We start from the raw sequence: 15,848 nt of genomic DNA on the forward strand, positions 1-15,848 counted from the left end.
AAAGTAAGACCTTCATACATTTTCCCCCCCACCCCTCCTTCCCAGCTCTACCTCCTCCCCCAGCAGCACAGGGAGATGGGAATGGGGGTTTATGGTCAGTTCATCACAGGTTGTTTCTGCCACTACTCAGGGAGAGGAGTCCTTCCCCTGCTCCAGTGTGGGGTCCGTCCCACAAGAGACAGTTCTGTAGTCCATCCTACAGGCAACAGTCCTCCCCAAACTGCTGCAGCATGGGTCACTCTTCTATTGGGTGCCTTTCTTCAGGCACAGCCTACTCCAGTGTGGGTCCCCCACAGGCTCACAAGGTCCCTCCAGCAAACCTGCTCCAGTGTGGGCTCCTCTCTCCACAGGTCTGCAGGTCCCTGCCAGGAGCCTGCTCCAGCCTGGGCCTCCCATGGGGTCACAGCCTCCTCTCAGGCATCCACCTGCTCAGTCAGGGTGGGTCTCCTCCATGAGCTGCAGGTGGATCTCTGTATCCTCATGGTCGTCCTGCACTGACTTTGGTGTCTGCAGTTGTTCCTCTCAGATGTTCTCACCCTTTTCTTGTCAGGCTGCAATTACAGCTGTGCAATAGCTTTTCCCTTCTGTTATCCCATAGGTGTTACCACCACTTCTGATTGGCCCAGCAGGACCATCCTGGAGCTGTCCGGCATTGGCTCTGCTGGACATGGAGGAAGCTTCTGGTAGCTGCTTACAGAAGCCACCCCTGTAGCGCCCCTGCTACCAAAACCTGGCCATGCAAACCCAGTACATGCATTTGCAGATTGCACATAAAAATTTTCTTCCTTTTTGAGTAATTTTACTGTGGCAACTGGATTTAATTTCAGATTTAAAAAAGAAAGGGAAATGTGTGTCAACGCTTCTGGAGTAAGTGTTCACTAACTCCTTAAAAATTCTACAATACTAAAATTATTTACTGGACATTTTCTGACTATATTTCTGACTTGCAGTATCGTGATTAGACTACAGATTATTAAAAAAGCAAAAAGCCCCTCCCAAAAAACAAAAACCCCAGAACAACTGTTAGTCTTAAAAAAATATTCCATTTTATAATGCTGTAGAGAACTGGAGCAGCCTTGTGGTCTTGGGCATTTTTTGGGTTTGAAACGTACAGATCTGTCCATCCTCACAAATCCAGGGTGTCCAGATTACTGAACTCTGAGGTGAGTACACCTTTCCTTCTTACACTTGTGAACTCTTAGTGGAAAGAGTTTTACGTGTGGATAAATGATGGTAGCTACCAGAAGGTAGTTTGTTTACCTGGATTCAGTGAACAGAAAGCAAACTGAGAACAACATAATACCAAACACTTTATTACTTACGCTTGTTATTTACAGTATTTACATATTGCACGTTTGCTGGAATGTTTCATACATTTATTATATAAAGTAAATTAATGGCAGCTTGTGTTTGTGTACAAAATCCATGCTCCACTGTCCCAAAAAGTATGTCTACTTGGAATTACGTTCCTGTTTGTCATGCAATTTGTACTCCAGGGTACAATGTGACCCCAATGCAAGTTTGTTTTAACCAAACTTTTAAAAAATTGCATAAGCATGAAGGATATCAAGTGACCACAACTACTGTGGAGCAGATCTTTAGTAGTTCTAGATATACAAACAAACATTCCTTAAAACTGTAGAATTAAGCAATAGAACATGAATTTTCTTGGTGAAATATTTGTGTTTACATTATTTTTGGCAGCATTACACATCAATTGTAGTGTGTTTTTAAGTATGGAGCATTAAGTACTACTGGCGGTTATGCTACTGTAAAGAATGTCAATCTGCAAACTGTTGATGACATACAAAACGCATGTTAAAAGAGTTATGGGAAGTAGTCTGTCAATCTGCAAAAATAAATCTCTTGTCCACAATGGAGTTCACTAAAAGGTAGTAAGTTCTATTTCCCTGTTGGTTTCCAAGGCACTTCTCTTGGTTCTTGGTGTTTCTTGTCACGGCAATAACATCTGGTGGATTAAAAGAGAAAAGAAAATTGCCTTTCATCATTTTTATACTCATATATATACGTTTGAGAACGTGTTTATCATAGTGAAAATAGTAAATGAAACTGGAGAAATCAGTAATAACTTTTTCAGTAGTGAATTTCAGATTTAGCTCAGTTCATATCAGCCTGACTGTTAATCAAGGCTGAAATTCTGGAAAGCATCACTTTTTTTGATGGTTCATGTTTGGTAGACAGACTAGGAAAATCCAGTTCTATCTATTCAAAATGTGTTCGTAGTTAAGTCTGGCCTGTTCCAATGACTACATCTGTGAAGTCAAAAAAGTGAATAAACCTCAGGAATAGCATTAACAAAATGCAAAATGCTGTCCAAATGCCTTGGTGTCAGGAGCTGCTGATGGGGTGCCCAGTTTGAAGAATTTAGGAAGGATCTGATGTTTCATTGGGCCCATTTGTGAAGAAACTTGGATTCATATAAACAAGAAACAAATAGAAGTAAATTTTTAAGATTTGGTTGTATAAATATAGCCCCTGGAACATGCCAACACTGAGCCACCACAAACTAAGCAGGAGCTGCAGTGGTTAAATTCACTGCCTGTTCTATCAAGTCTTCCCAAAATAGTTTCTTGGAATGAAATCACAACCATGCATATGACACGGATATCAAAATCACAGACACAAAATTACAGGTTTCCACACTGCTTATGTAGGTATTTTGTCTCTATTCTGGAAATGTTGATTTAAAGGTTGAATGGTGAAGGTTTTCAAAACCCTACTCCCTCACACCTTTAAAGCTTACAAGAAAATGTAGTGTAACTGCATACACACCTATCTAGAAGTCTGTCCTCTTCTAGACAGGTGAGCACTGAATTCTGCAAGTCTGTCTACCCAGTGTCATGTGTTTCTATGCCTGTTATTGTTCTTTTTTAGAAGTAAAAACTGTACAATGTCTTTTTAGTCAGCAGGAACTCCACAGCTGAAAGACTCTTACATGCAAACAGATTCAGCTGAAGCTTTGGTGTCTTACAGCCATCAAAAATTCATGGGAGAGATAAAAACCACTGGTACTCTGATACTAGAATTCTGATGATGATATTTTTCACAGTTAAGCTTTCATATTTTCTGTCTGAACATAGGTAACTGTCTTTCCCATGATCAGTGTGAATTCTCTGATACTCTGAGTTTCTCTACATTTTCTACTGCTTAAGTGTAATTTGTAATAGAATAATTTGTATGCAAAGTCAGTTGGACTTGACATAATCCATTGAAAATCAAGCTATTGGTGCATACAGAAATACTTGTTAGTAGTATTTAAACATTTAGTTTTGCAATTTTTGAAAGCTATTAGGAAATGTAATAATGTTACAGAAAAGCTTAATGTAATCTAGGGTTTTTTTCTGGCTTTGCAGATAGGACAATTACTTTTATTTTTTTTTAATATCCTTCCTTAGAGGAGAAACTGATGTAAATTTTCCTTGTCTTGCATTTTCATGTGGCTTATTTTCTGTATGTATGCTCCTACTGTACTCTATTTAAGCTATGATGCTAAAAAGTGATGTTTAGAAGAAAGTAACGTGCTTTTGGTTTGATCAGTGTGTGGTACAATTTACAAGTTAAACAGTGAAAATGTAATAAAAAGTTTTTTCATTACTAACGGGAATATGCAGCTCGCTGGGGGTGAAAAACTGTGGATGCTCATTTGTCATCTCATCTACATCTGCTTTTGTATGGGTAACTTACAGTTTTGTATCAGCTAACTTATAGTTTTCTAAACCCCTGATGTTTTCAGAAACCCTTGAATAGACTCCAGATTTTTAGTACTCATAAATCTGTTGTACTTTTTAAAAAAAGTTTTTATTTCATATAGTCTGTAATATCCATCAGTCTAAGAAAATTGGGCTGGAACTTAGCTGAAGGATGACGGATAGTCTTAGTGGAGATCCTGAATGCAATTTGACTACAGCCTCTATTGAGAACATAGGTAATTATACAACTCCCCAACCAATTGCGCTAATTTTTAAAAGCACAAATGAAAGCTATTGTAAAGGCATACTACAGCTTTCCAAATTTGATTCTAGGAAAAAGCTAATCTATATGAGAAGAACTTAGTGGTTTAAATATCAATATAAACTTTAAATACTGTGCCAGTAGGACTTTTGTGGCAGAAACTTCCCATGCTTACATAAAAAAATTCTTTTCCCAAGTGTACACACCCAGGTGAAATTCTGCTGTAATGTTATCACAGAGAGATCCATGCATTGAAGATTATGAAGCTCTTAATGTCCCATCTGTTGCTAGCCACAGACATCCCACAGCAAGGAAAACTATGCTGGACATAATAAACCTGGACAATGCCACACTAGTAACCATATACACTGACTGCCTTTTTAACTCAAAGTAGTAGTTCTGATAAAAGTCTTAAATTAATTAACTTGGGAACCACTTCCTGGCACCAAGAAGAGGTGATTGAACATTGCCTGAGCAGCTGTGTAAGACAGATCACGCTATACTTTCTAGAAAAAAAAGACCTTCACTGAATAATACACAACCCCCTCATCTTAATTTCACCTTCACTTTTATGGAATTCAAGTGTCTGATATTTCTTGAATGCACTCAATGTTACTCTGAATAAGCACCAGTCTAAGGGAAAATGCAATTAAGGGCTGTTGTTTCCATTGCTAAAAACACTTGAAGCAAAATTCAAGTGCCCAAATACTGTGGTTTAAGAATAATTTGAAAAAATGGATATATAATATGGTGTAAAGGAATGGTATATTTAGTGGGGTATTTCAGTTTTTTTCTTCATGTATTTTAAGTTTCCAACTTTATCTTGTATTTTCAGCATTTGTCACATATAACTAGTATGGTCAATGCATCTTGAGGAGTTTACACAGATTTTTCTGAGTTCCAAAGGAAACGTCAGTTTTAAGCTTATTAGGAATTTTGCAAAGAATATTTGACCTGTATGTGTATCTGCATCTTAAGGAAACAAGCAACTGGTAGGTTTCTTTAATATACTTTTTATAGTATGTAAGTCTCATTTTCTCTGCTTAGCCTGAGACTCCAACTACTTGCACCAGTCTTGTATTTATTAGTGTAAAAGTATGTAATTAGTTTTACTTTGTTTATTTGAAAAAAGTGTAGATGCTTTAAAAAAGTTTTAAAAACCCCATTAATAGTTGTCAGTACAGAAATTAGGGGAAATCTTCAAAACAGAAGTATGTAATATTATGTGATAATGCAGTCCTTAGTCCCTGAACTACTCCTCACAGTACAAGGAGTTTTCAACATAAGTTATGAGATCAGTGCTGGTGTCTAGCAAACACATAAAGAACAGGTAATGGAAAAGGGAGGGCACCAACAGTAGCACCTGCGGTTTTCAAACAAAAGCAGTAAAATCTGTATGATTTTAGCCAAAGTGGCTGTGACAAATGCTGTCAAAGGGATTTTCAGATTCATCACCGTCTGTCACAAGAAATGCTCATGATCTGAATTGTGAACTTTATTTAGGTGAAGACTTTGGGAATTGTGTTCCTGGCATCTCTTACCTACTGTAGATATGGACAATGTAACAGTTGTGGGATGTATCTGCATGGAGTGGAACAAAGCAAGCATGGAATATGGGAAGCTGGCAGAAGAATGAGGCTGAAGACCAGAACAAAAAAAAAAAGGAGCATCAAGGACAGGACTCCAGCATAGCTGTGTTGACCATGAGAAGGGTTACAGAATAAAATTAATCAGAGATGGTGCTGGTGACAGCCAGGGAATACAGCCTGGGTGGCTGACTGGAAAAAAAAATGGTCTACTGAGAGATGTGATAATAGAAATCTGCTGCTCTGGCTTCACTCATGCAATCTCAACAAGTTGAAGGGCTGTTACTGGGTCCCTGCATTGCTCATGTCTGTAGGACAGGCAGAAAGGGAACATACGCTCTAAAAAAAAGAGAAGATGGAGCTCAGTTACACATGTATAGAATAAATGAGAAAAAGTGACGGCTCCATAAGACACGTTGTACCATAAATGCACATGTGCCCATTTAGGTGTGTGTTGTGACAGTAACAGATGTCTAATTTCTGTTTTCACATATTATTTTCTTGTTTGATCTTAGCTCTGAGTTTCAATGTCTTGTGTGCTTTAAAGCTGTGCTTGTCCAAAATGCATTTTAAGTACAAATAAAAATAAATTTATCATTTCTTCTTCTCTCCAAATTGATGTCTAAAAATGGGTAGATGTCCACAGATCTGAAAAATCCACCAGAACTACCAGTCTGCCAAAGTAACAGTCCATCTATAGCCCAGCCCACTTAGAAGTCTGAAATGAAGCAAGAATCAGATACTGAACAAAACAGGAAACCTAATTTGTTTCACACAAATTGAACTGATGCAGTGGAAAAGCTTTGAGGAGAAAAGAGGCTTAATCTTATGGAGACACCTGTGCATCTCCAGATGTGTGTAGTAGAGGACAGTCTTCCTTTCTGCTAACTGAGGCTGCTTAAGGAGTCTACCACTACAGATTTGTGTCTGTGTGAATAAGAGGAGAGTTGCTGCTAGCATTGAAACATGCCTGCTAGTTGAGCAAAAGTGTTGTTTGAGAGATGGACATTTTTAAATAGACTCCCAGCTTGAGATGTGAACTACTTTAGTTGCTATTCCTTCATATTACAAATTCGTGTTTACAGGACAGGTTGTTAAGATACAGATAAAATTTTCTAAAGAAAGGGAGAAAAGAATTTCATACTCTGATGTATCTGCTTATTGATATTGGTAATAACATTATTCACCTATTTGCAAAGTTAAACAAATTGTGTCTCATTTATCCAGACTGGATAGAGAGAATGACTTGTAGCAAGTCATTCATTAAATTGAACAGCTCCATCATGTTTTCCTGCAGTCGTGTTTTCTTTAGATTAAATAATCCTAATTCCTGTAACTGTTCTTGTATGCCGAGTTTTCTAGGCCTTTGGTCATTCATGTTGCTCTTCCTTGGACTCTTACAAGAAGAACCCACACGTCTTCAAGTGTGGTACCCTTAATTAAATATAGTATTCCAGTAACAGTAATTATGTCGGGAATTTCATAAACAATTATTCTATTTATAAATTCCAGTATTGTTTGACTTTCTTCAGGTGTAACACTGCTGACTTCCTTAGTTTGTGGTCCACGTCATCCTCCATGTTTTCGACAGCACTATTTAACTATGCACCAAATTCCGTGTATTTCTGCAGTTGAATAATCCTACGTGACTTCATAATTCTGCTCTTTATCTGTTATCCTGGTTTTAGACTATTTGGCCTATTTTCCAAGATTATTTTTAATTTCAAGGTTGTACTGTATCATAGTTGCTTCTCATATAATACTGAAATACATAAATACAGTATTCTGTCACCCAAGTTATTAATGAAAATATTGAACAATATCAAACCCATAATGAAGCTGTGTGACACTGCTCAATAACATTTTTCCAGTTTTGACAATGAAGTACTAACAACTTATATATCTTTTTCCAGTCACTTTTACATTTATCTTGATCCTATTTCCCCAGCTTGCTTCTGAGAGTGAAGTGCAAAACAGTGTCAATACTTTAAAAAAAATATATAAAATGCTTAATATTTATTACTTTTTGTCACTGATTCTTTCCACAAGATGTGTATTTTGTCCCAGAGTTAAAGCATCTTGGTTTGAGAGCATTTGTTACTGACCAATCTACATGGTTATTAGTTCTCCCTCTGTCCAAGATCACATTTGGTCTCAGGTAAAGGCTGAGGACAGAATTTAAATTACTCCTTCTGTACTCTTATGTTACAGTTCTCTAAAAATACAGATAGTTTGGGAGTACTTTTTGGTTCGGTTGATTGGCTTTTGTTTTTATTTTGGTGGGTGATGAAATTTCCCGAGTATTTGTGGGAAATAGAGGCACATCTAGGCAAAACAGGAGGCAATGAACCGATAGACATGAGAGGTGTACACAAGGAAATCCCAAAAAATCCAAATAGCCTGAAGTTAGTTTATCAATGCTCCTATCAATATATTTTAATTGAATTACTATAAAAGCACCTGTGACCTATCTACATTTATAAAGCTCTCATGTGTATAGCTGTGTATACATTAACTCATACTATTGACTACAGCACCGATCTACAGCTGCACACATAAAAGGGCGGCTGCTGCTGCCGATACAGGCAATTGTGTACTGAGTAAACTCTTGAAAAATAAGCCACAGCTGTTGTGTTTTGTTCTGTAGCAACAAATGCACTATCTGCTAAGTGTATGCTGCTATAAATAATTCACAGATTATGCACATGGACATTTATGTAATGACTTCCAGTAGGGGGTACCCTTTCCTTAATGCCAAAATTTGCCAGATTAAGCCAGTTACTTCAACTCCTCTGGGAGGGGAATACCTTATCTACAGGACAGTTGTTATTATACTCCCATGAATTTTCATGTATGAAATACAACATCCACTGCTTTGCTATGCAGTGGAATGTCATTTCTGCTAAAAAAAAGCTTACCTTTATCCTTCCATGCACATAGGGCTTACTGCCAATCGAGTAAGAAGCCTGGCACATCTTTTATAGTCTGTATGAAAAAAAAAGAGCATGACTAGATTACCAGAGAAATCAACTTTGCCTTTAAAAATCAAAATTGGTATCAGTGTGCAAATTAGTGTCATAGTGAAGTTCAACGAATACCTTAGTTTGCAACAGAATAAAAATCAACTCCTTTGACTTAAAAAAGGAGCGCGTAAAAATTGTGTAATAACTGAAAGCCGTGTTTAATGGCACGTTTAACTATGCAACTGAGTTCTGCACATGTTCTATCTGTAAACAAACAGCATGAATGTGCTTGGAGTCTGTCCAAGTGTATGTATGCGTGTATAAAATTTATACATCTGTGCCTCTGCTTCTGTGTGGGATCTAAACATGTGACTGTAGTATTTCCATATTAGAGAAAGAATAAATAGTGCTCAGCCACCTTTGAAATCCAGCCCTCAATGAGCTAGTCTGTCAACTTAATATTAAGTAATGCCACTCTCCAATAGATTTTTTCCTGGGAAAGCTGTTAAATTAGACAAGTAACATCTTCTAGTCATACAAATGTTAAGTCCAGCCCAAGTGGATGACCACATCATAAACATTCATAAGAGTATGAAGTTTTATCTTAAAACTAGTAAAATTGTTTTTTCCACTGTAGTCCTATTGTTAGTTGTTCCTATTTTAGGTACCTTCAACTTTTTGGTGCATTCATAGTAGGAGACAGAAGCAATGCAAAACTAAAGAAATTAATCAAAAGGGGTTTTTTTCATTTACATGAAAAACTGAAAGCAAATATTGTGAAAGTTGGTTATGGACAGATAGAAAAGTAAATTATTTTTCAGGTGCCAATGCTGCCACACTGTACAAAGTGCTACAAAGTATGCCAACACAGTGCTTTTGTACTGGCTACCACCATGCTGCAGCATCACTGACACTTTTAGTTTCTTTGCTGTTTGGCCTTCAGATTTCTACACAGAAGGAACACTATAATTTGAAGTAAGGATATTATCAAAAAGTAACATCATCCTGTGCATGAAGAATTAAAGCAAGCTGTTCATCTCATTTTCCTAGAAGGAAGTTACTTTAAAGAGATGCTAGTCAATCCAGTCCAGTAACTGATGTTGATTTTTTTTAGGTATTATTTCATTAATGAGTAACTACATTTAATGTTTTCTAGAGATGAAATGTTAGCGATCCCCAACTCACAGCATAGTTATGCTGTAACTGCCACTCATACAAATTATCCTCCATTATCCAGACATTATGTTGGTGGATATGTCACCTGGCAGAAGGAAAAGGCTAATTTAGAGCCTTTAAGGCCAACTAGTCTTTAGCTTCACAGCTTGGAGTACTTGTTCGTGCTGAGCCAAACGATGTTTGTGTTGTGATCCTTATGAAAAAGGTAATATGACTGTTGCTTGTTCAGAACAGACAAATTATGAACAACTTACATCTCCACCCATGTAAACAGAACGTGATCTGGCTACCTCTCATCTAGAAATCCTTGTCTTTCCAAGGAATTCCTAATCTGAAGCCTTACAAACAGAGAAAATGTCCACAATTCTTACCAAATATGCCTTTAACATGCACTGGGCTGAAATATTTATTAATACTTGAAACTTGGAATCTGTAACTCTTGTTTCTATTCCCAGCTCTGCTACTGACCCAACTGGTTGACCTCAGACAAGTAAAATAAAGTGTGCTTCCATTCTGAAAAGGCTATGCTAAAATAGCATCTGCTTACTCAACAGGTCCTCCTCAGTGTGAATCTGGAGTCACATCTACTTACTAATAAATGTCAATGTTTGATTTTTATTTAATTCTCTATGCTGCCAACCGTGATGAGGTATCATAAGCTGCATTTGCTTAGTTGTGTCCATCAGCACTTTTCTGTTTTTTCTAAGCCTTATGAAGTTATACTTTTGTAATTCACTGAAGACAAGTGTTGCAAAGATTCACTATCAACATCACTGGTAGATTGGTAGCTGAATAGTCAGAATATAAAATGTCTATAAAATGTGTCCTACATAAATAATCAATGAAAACTAAATAACCCCACCTGGATTTGTGATCCTATCTTGAATTTACAGCACTAGAAACTAAATATGAGATATTTGTGAGGGGAGTTATGTTCCTGTACGAAGCAAACCCTTGGTTTGGAACCCATGAGGCAAATACATCAGTACCTAAGGATGCAGTGTTTAGAGCCATTCTACATAGTGTAGTTGCAGTGAGAAAGTTTTATTTCCATTTTCCTCTCTGTAATGCTGATGCTGTTCTAGCAATGCTGTAGAGGATACTTAGTACATTTCAGAGCACTCCAAATTTTTCTTTGCAGGGAATGTATTCTGAGATTGTATCACTACTGATACTTGATAGAGCTAATAAATTTTAGAGTTTCCCCTTGTTTTAGGGAAGTCTGTGCTTTTGTTACTTACATGCTGGGATGGTGCAGTCCCTTGTATTGTGATAAAGCCGATGAAAGTGTTTGCTACATTTTGGGCTAAAGTAAAGTGGACCTGAAATATAAAGAAAAATAAATTATGAATCAGCACAGCTCACAGGTAGAGTAGTGCAGCTTACGGTATGTATGTGAAATATGGATACCAATGCAAAACTCAAACATACCCGTTAAATGCTTCAAGAACTTGTCTTTCATCCTCAGATCTCTGGGAACTATTTCTGTGGGACAGAAAAAAGAATAGTTACTCTACTGCACTGGAACTATGCTTGCCAAGTACAGTATGAGGACAGGGAATACTCTGTCCAGAAAACATCACCACTATGTCTTGACAGGTGCACAGAGGGCAAAAGCCCTTCGCATACAGTAGGCTAAATTGCAAGAATTTGCTTTACATAGGGAGACCCTGTAAAATGCTCTGTGAAACACAGTGCTGATGAAACAGTGCCTGTTGGGTGAGAGATCACTTATGACGATGGTTATTAACTAAGAGTCAGATTTTAGTCCTCTATGAACTACATTATCAAGTTTACCTAGGTTTAAATTATTTCATATTACAAGAGTGGTAAAGACCCAAAGATATATTCAAGTTTGGGGTTGTGTCTTCTAATTCTCTTATGCAAATGTATCCACTATTCTGTGCCAGGTATGTTTGCAGAAGCACTGTTCTGCTCTAATCATGAAACTGGATTGATCTACTTACAGGAATCTTCCCCCCCACCTCCCCCCTTTAGCAGTAAATAAAATTCACAGGAAATGATTCCAAGCAAATTGCTCTCTTCTGGCTCCCTATGTTTGTGGTTTACCGCTTTGTGTTGTGTGTTCAGCAGATGGCAAAATGAAACTGGTTTACTGAAATCCATTTTAGCCCTAACCCCTGCTTGTGACTTCCTGATTTACAACTATCTTTGATTGCTTTCCGTTACAAACACTATGCTGATAGCTTAGTGCTGATTGTGTATGATACACTAGCTTTATTTACTTGACCATAAATGTGTGAGCAGCCTTTTTCGTTCCCCTGGCACCTCTTTATCAGATATAGAGCAGAGAGCATTTCCATCCAGATCTGATCCACTTGTGAATTTAGACACTTCTCGAAAGTCATTCTTCATTTACTTCTAACTTTAGTCAGTGTAAGTAAAATTGACCTTATCCTATTTGACCTAATTATGTCATGAAGAGCATTAAAAACACACATGCTTCACTCAGAAATTTCCCATGGGACAGGCTCTCTAGGAAAGTGATGCAAAAACCAAAATGAAAGACTCTAACTAGTAGTTCCTTTTCAGAGTTTCTGGAAAAACTCCATTATAATACCAGAACGAAAAATCGCTTCAGAATCAATAACAACACTACCAAATAATCTGCTATGAAGCAGGATTATTAATTTCATAGACAACTTTTCCACACAAGCCAGATGTTTTGCACCAGCAGGGTGACCAAAAACTACGCCCACATTCCAAGATGAGATTTAGAGTTGTGCAGATCATGGTTCCCTGCTTAGTCTGGCCTCTTTGACTTTTCAACATTTGTAGAACAAAATGTTCTCTCCTGTGTTGACCTTAAGTAGAACAAAATTGTTGTCTTCTGTACATTCATTAATCATCCAAACGGAGAAGCAATATTTTCATGACAACCACCAATAAATGCAAACTTGTGAAGATACTTGAGTATGAATGAGAATGATGAAAAAGTATAATGAAGCTTTATGAGATCAATAAAGACAAAATAAATAGCATACTATCAAAATGAAAGCAATTTTGGGAAAAGGTGAGTAGACATTTGCTGGAAAATATTCAGAAAGTCACTTTCAGTTGGAGGGGTCAGATGAGCAGCAGTAACGCTGTAGGGGCTTGGGAGTGACAGGGAACACTAAATTAGACACGGCAGCAGGAGAAACTAAATCTAGTTTCAACTGGATGCACAGAAGTACAGCACCAAACTAAGCAGTAACTATCCATCACCATGTGTATTTCTGGACTGCTCTATGCAATCCTGAACATCTCATGAACAAACCTGTGCTTTCACTGGAGGTTAGAGAACAGCTAGTCAAATGAGCAGAAGGATGACTGCAGGAGTGTCCCAAACTGGTCAGAGTGACAGACGAGTACTGTCTCAGTTCCCTAGTATTTCAAGGTGTACTTCTCTCGGTACAAAAGGAACTAACAAGCAGGGTGAACAGTTCAGTGAAACTGAGCTGCAGAGAAGACTATATGTAAGGTTTTAGGACATACCACAATCCTGCAGGAGAATCTCGCTAGGGTCATTTCCAAGAAACACTTAAACCAAGCACGATAATAAGTGGTAACCTTCCAGGAAAAAGCGTTTTTATCCCTTGTTTCTTTGATCTCAGCCCATTTCAGTCTTTTCCCTTATTAATAGGTTTTGTTCAAAACCACAGGAAGTTGACTTTCAGTTGAGTACATTATCCAGAGAGTAAAAGACTGTGAGAAGTGAATGGAGGTTTTCTATCCCAAATTTGCCATCTGTGTCTGCTTCTGATACTAAAGGGAATCTGCAAGTATTTTGAGTGGTGAATTCTTAATACAAAATTAGTAACCTGTTATCTCATTCACCGAGGCATCATAGGGAAAAAAATGGACTATGACTTACCAACTCTCTGTTCATCCTGGTATCCTCCATAGTCAGCCACTTGCCTTCGATCCAAGTTATAGTCATGCTTGGAGAAGTACTGCATCCCACTGTCCTTCTCCAGGTGGTACGTTTTCAGTTCCTGAATGATCTCCATGATGAGATTCAAGAGACTTTGCTTGTCCTTCAAATCTGCGGAGTCCGTTTTCTCTTTGCAGTATCCTGCTGAGAGCATTAAGAGTACCAGCCCCAGCAGCCCAGAAGACCTCAGTCCACTCATTGCAGTCCGACCTGAAGAGTGCGTTAAGAGGAAGGATCTGCTGCTATGGGAGGTCTTCCTGTTTCACTGGAAGAGAAAATTGGGGGTGGGTCGAAGGTGGGGAGACTCGTGGGGATGAAATGGGAAACACTGGCGGAGGAAAGAGCGGCGACCGCTTCGCAGGTTACACAAGGCGGGGGCACAGACCGCCCGGGCTGCCGGGGGCTGGCGGAGCGGGACGGGGCGGGGGGTCCGCGGGCCCCGCCGCTGCCCCCGCGCCCCGCAGCGCCCGCCCCGCGGGCAGAGCCGTCCCAGCGCCGCGGGTAGCGCCTGCACGGCCTCCCCGCAGCCCGCGCCGGGCCCCGAGGGAGGGCGGGGGCGCAGCCCCGGAGCGGGGCCAGGCTGGGGGTGCCCCGGCGGAGCAGATCCCCGGCGGGGACGGGCGTTCCGCCCCGCCTCTCCCCGCCCGGCCACGGAGCGGAGCAGAAGCAGCAGAGGCGAGGGGCGACAACTTTCCCCGAAGTTTCTGCGGGAGAGCCGCGGCAGCTGCGCACCGAGCGGGTCTCCACCCTCGTTGCGGGGCTCAGCGCCCGGGCTGCGGGCAGGAGCGGCGGGACGGGAGGTGCACGGCTGGAGGGCAACCGGCCGGGGCAGGGAACAGCACCGCCAGTCTCCCGTTTTTTCCGTCCCTTTCCCCACTCCCCTTCCCCGCAGGAGCAGCCCGGAGCGGCGGCCAGCATCGTGCCTGGAGCCGCTCGCCTTCGGACGGCTGACCGCCCCTCACACACAGCCGCTCCGGGAGGCGGCTCTGCTCTGCCAACTCTGGCGGGGTCCGGCGGCGGCCGCTCCCGCCCGCAGGCTGTCACCCGTCCCACCGCACGCAGCGCTTCGGCCCGGCGGGGCGGGAGGGATGGGGGCGTGGGGAGGGAGGCCGGAGGGGAAGGAGGTTGCTGGTGCTCGCCGGCTGCTTTACCTGTGTCTCCGTCCCAGAAGCCGAGGTGTCTTCCCCCCGGGAGCCGCTCCCCGGACGGCAGCAGCCAGCGAACGGCAGGGAGTCGAGTATTCCGCGACTGGCCCGCCCGCCCCCTCCCGTCCCTGCGCTCCCGCCGTATCCACAAACTACTCCATCGCCGTCAGCCCCAGCGCAGCCGCTTATATAGGCTATAGGATGGACATGAGACGGCAGATAGTATCGACTTGGAAGTGGGTGGAAAACAATAAAAGTCCACTTGGCAACCTCGGGAGCGTCGCTGCTTGCACAAGCCCCCCCTTCCCGCCCTCTCTCCCCTCCCGCCCCGGTTCCCCCCGTCCCTCCCCCTGCTCGGTTTTCCCGGGCAGGGCTCAGTCACTCCTTCGCTGCTCTCCGACGTAAGGAGACGGTCCCAAGTGTGTGTGTTTGGAGTGGGAGGGGGCGGCGGCGGGAAGATGGGGACGGGGGTGGCGCATCGCCTGAGCCTTTAACTAGAACCGCGCTGAGGAGTCACTGAAATATTGATGTCCCTGGCACAGCTCTCGTCAGGCGGGTCCCCGGCCCGTGGCTGCAGCCCCGCGGGGGGCAGGCGGGGAAGCCGCCTGTTTACCGGGAACTCCGGGCCCGGCTGCGGCGGGGAAAGGGAGGTGTTGGGGCGGGGGCGAGCTGCCGGGGAAGGGGAAGGCTATTTCTGCTCCCGCCGGCCGGAAGCCCGCGGAGAGGGCGGCTGGAGTGGGTCTGGGCCAGAGAGAAGGAGCGGGCGTGCCGCCTCTTCGCCGATTCTTGGCACAGGCGGTCCCGGGTGGCGAGGCGGCTTCCTGGGCTCCCGGCGGGGCCGGGAGAGGAGGAGGAGGAGGAAGAGGAGGAGGACGACGAAGGCAGTGATACCGCCGGGAGCGCCCTGTCCGCTCCGGCAGCTGCCGGCCTCTCGGCAGAGGTGACAGCCCGACCGAAGGGCACCGGCGGCGCGGGGCAGTCTGCGGGGAGCGCCGACCCCCCTCCTACGAGAGCCCTTCCCCAGAGCACACACAGGCTGCCGCCCACCCTGCGCAGCCCCTCGGGGCGC

The 15,848-nt window shown here is 42.1% G+C and overlaps 1 protein-coding gene and 1 long non-coding RNA gene across 2 annotated transcripts; one reads left to right on the forward strand and one right to left on the reverse strand.

The window, feature by feature from the left end:
- Window positions 1-1,297: 1,297 nt before the first annotated feature.
- ALKAL2 (ALK and LTK ligand 2) lies at window positions 1,298-15,057 on the reverse strand. The gene is made up of 6 exons (XM_039567897.1): window positions 14,786-15,057; window positions 13,575-13,899; window positions 11,129-11,182; window positions 10,939-11,019; window positions 8,477-8,543; window positions 1,298-1,969 (listed from the first exon to the last, which is right to left on the reverse strand). Exons 2-5 carry the CDS (start codon window positions 13,831-13,833, stop codon window positions 8,479-8,481), a joined length of 459 nt encoding a protein of 152 aa, XP_039423831.1. The 5' UTR covers window positions 13,834-13,899; window positions 14,786-15,057; the 3' UTR covers window positions 1,298-1,969; window positions 8,477-8,478.
- LOC109145515 lies at window positions 1,969-6,159 on the forward strand. Its single transcript, XR_002046913.3, has 2 exons — window positions 1,969-4,964; window positions 5,476-6,159. It is a non-coding gene; the product is annotated as an uncharacterized LOC109145515 (long non-coding RNA).
- Window positions 15,058-15,848: the final 791 nt, after the last annotated feature.

The sequence above is a fragment of the Corvus cornix genome, chromosome 3 (genome assembly GCF_000738735.6).
Source record: "Corvus cornix cornix isolate S_Up_H32 chromosome 3, ASM73873v5, whole genome shotgun sequence".
In the NCBI taxonomy this organism is placed as follows: domain Eukaryota; kingdom Metazoa; phylum Chordata; class Aves; order Passeriformes; family Corvidae; genus Corvus; species Corvus cornix.

Bases quoted from the DNA above. Each gene is read 5' to 3' on its own strand.
- ALKAL2 (XM_039567897.1), bottom strand. From the start codon at position 13,833: ATGAGTGGACTGAGGTCTTCTGGGCTGCTGGGGCTGGTACTCTTAATG. The intron at 11,020-11,128 runs GTATGTTTGAGT...TTTATATTTCAG, and splicing joins GTTCTTGAAGCATTTAACGG to GTCCACTTTACTTTAGCCCA. The intron at 8,544-10,938 runs GTAAGTAACAAA...TTTTTCATACAG, and splicing joins GGACTGCACCATCCCAGCAT to ACTATAAAAGATGTGCCAGG.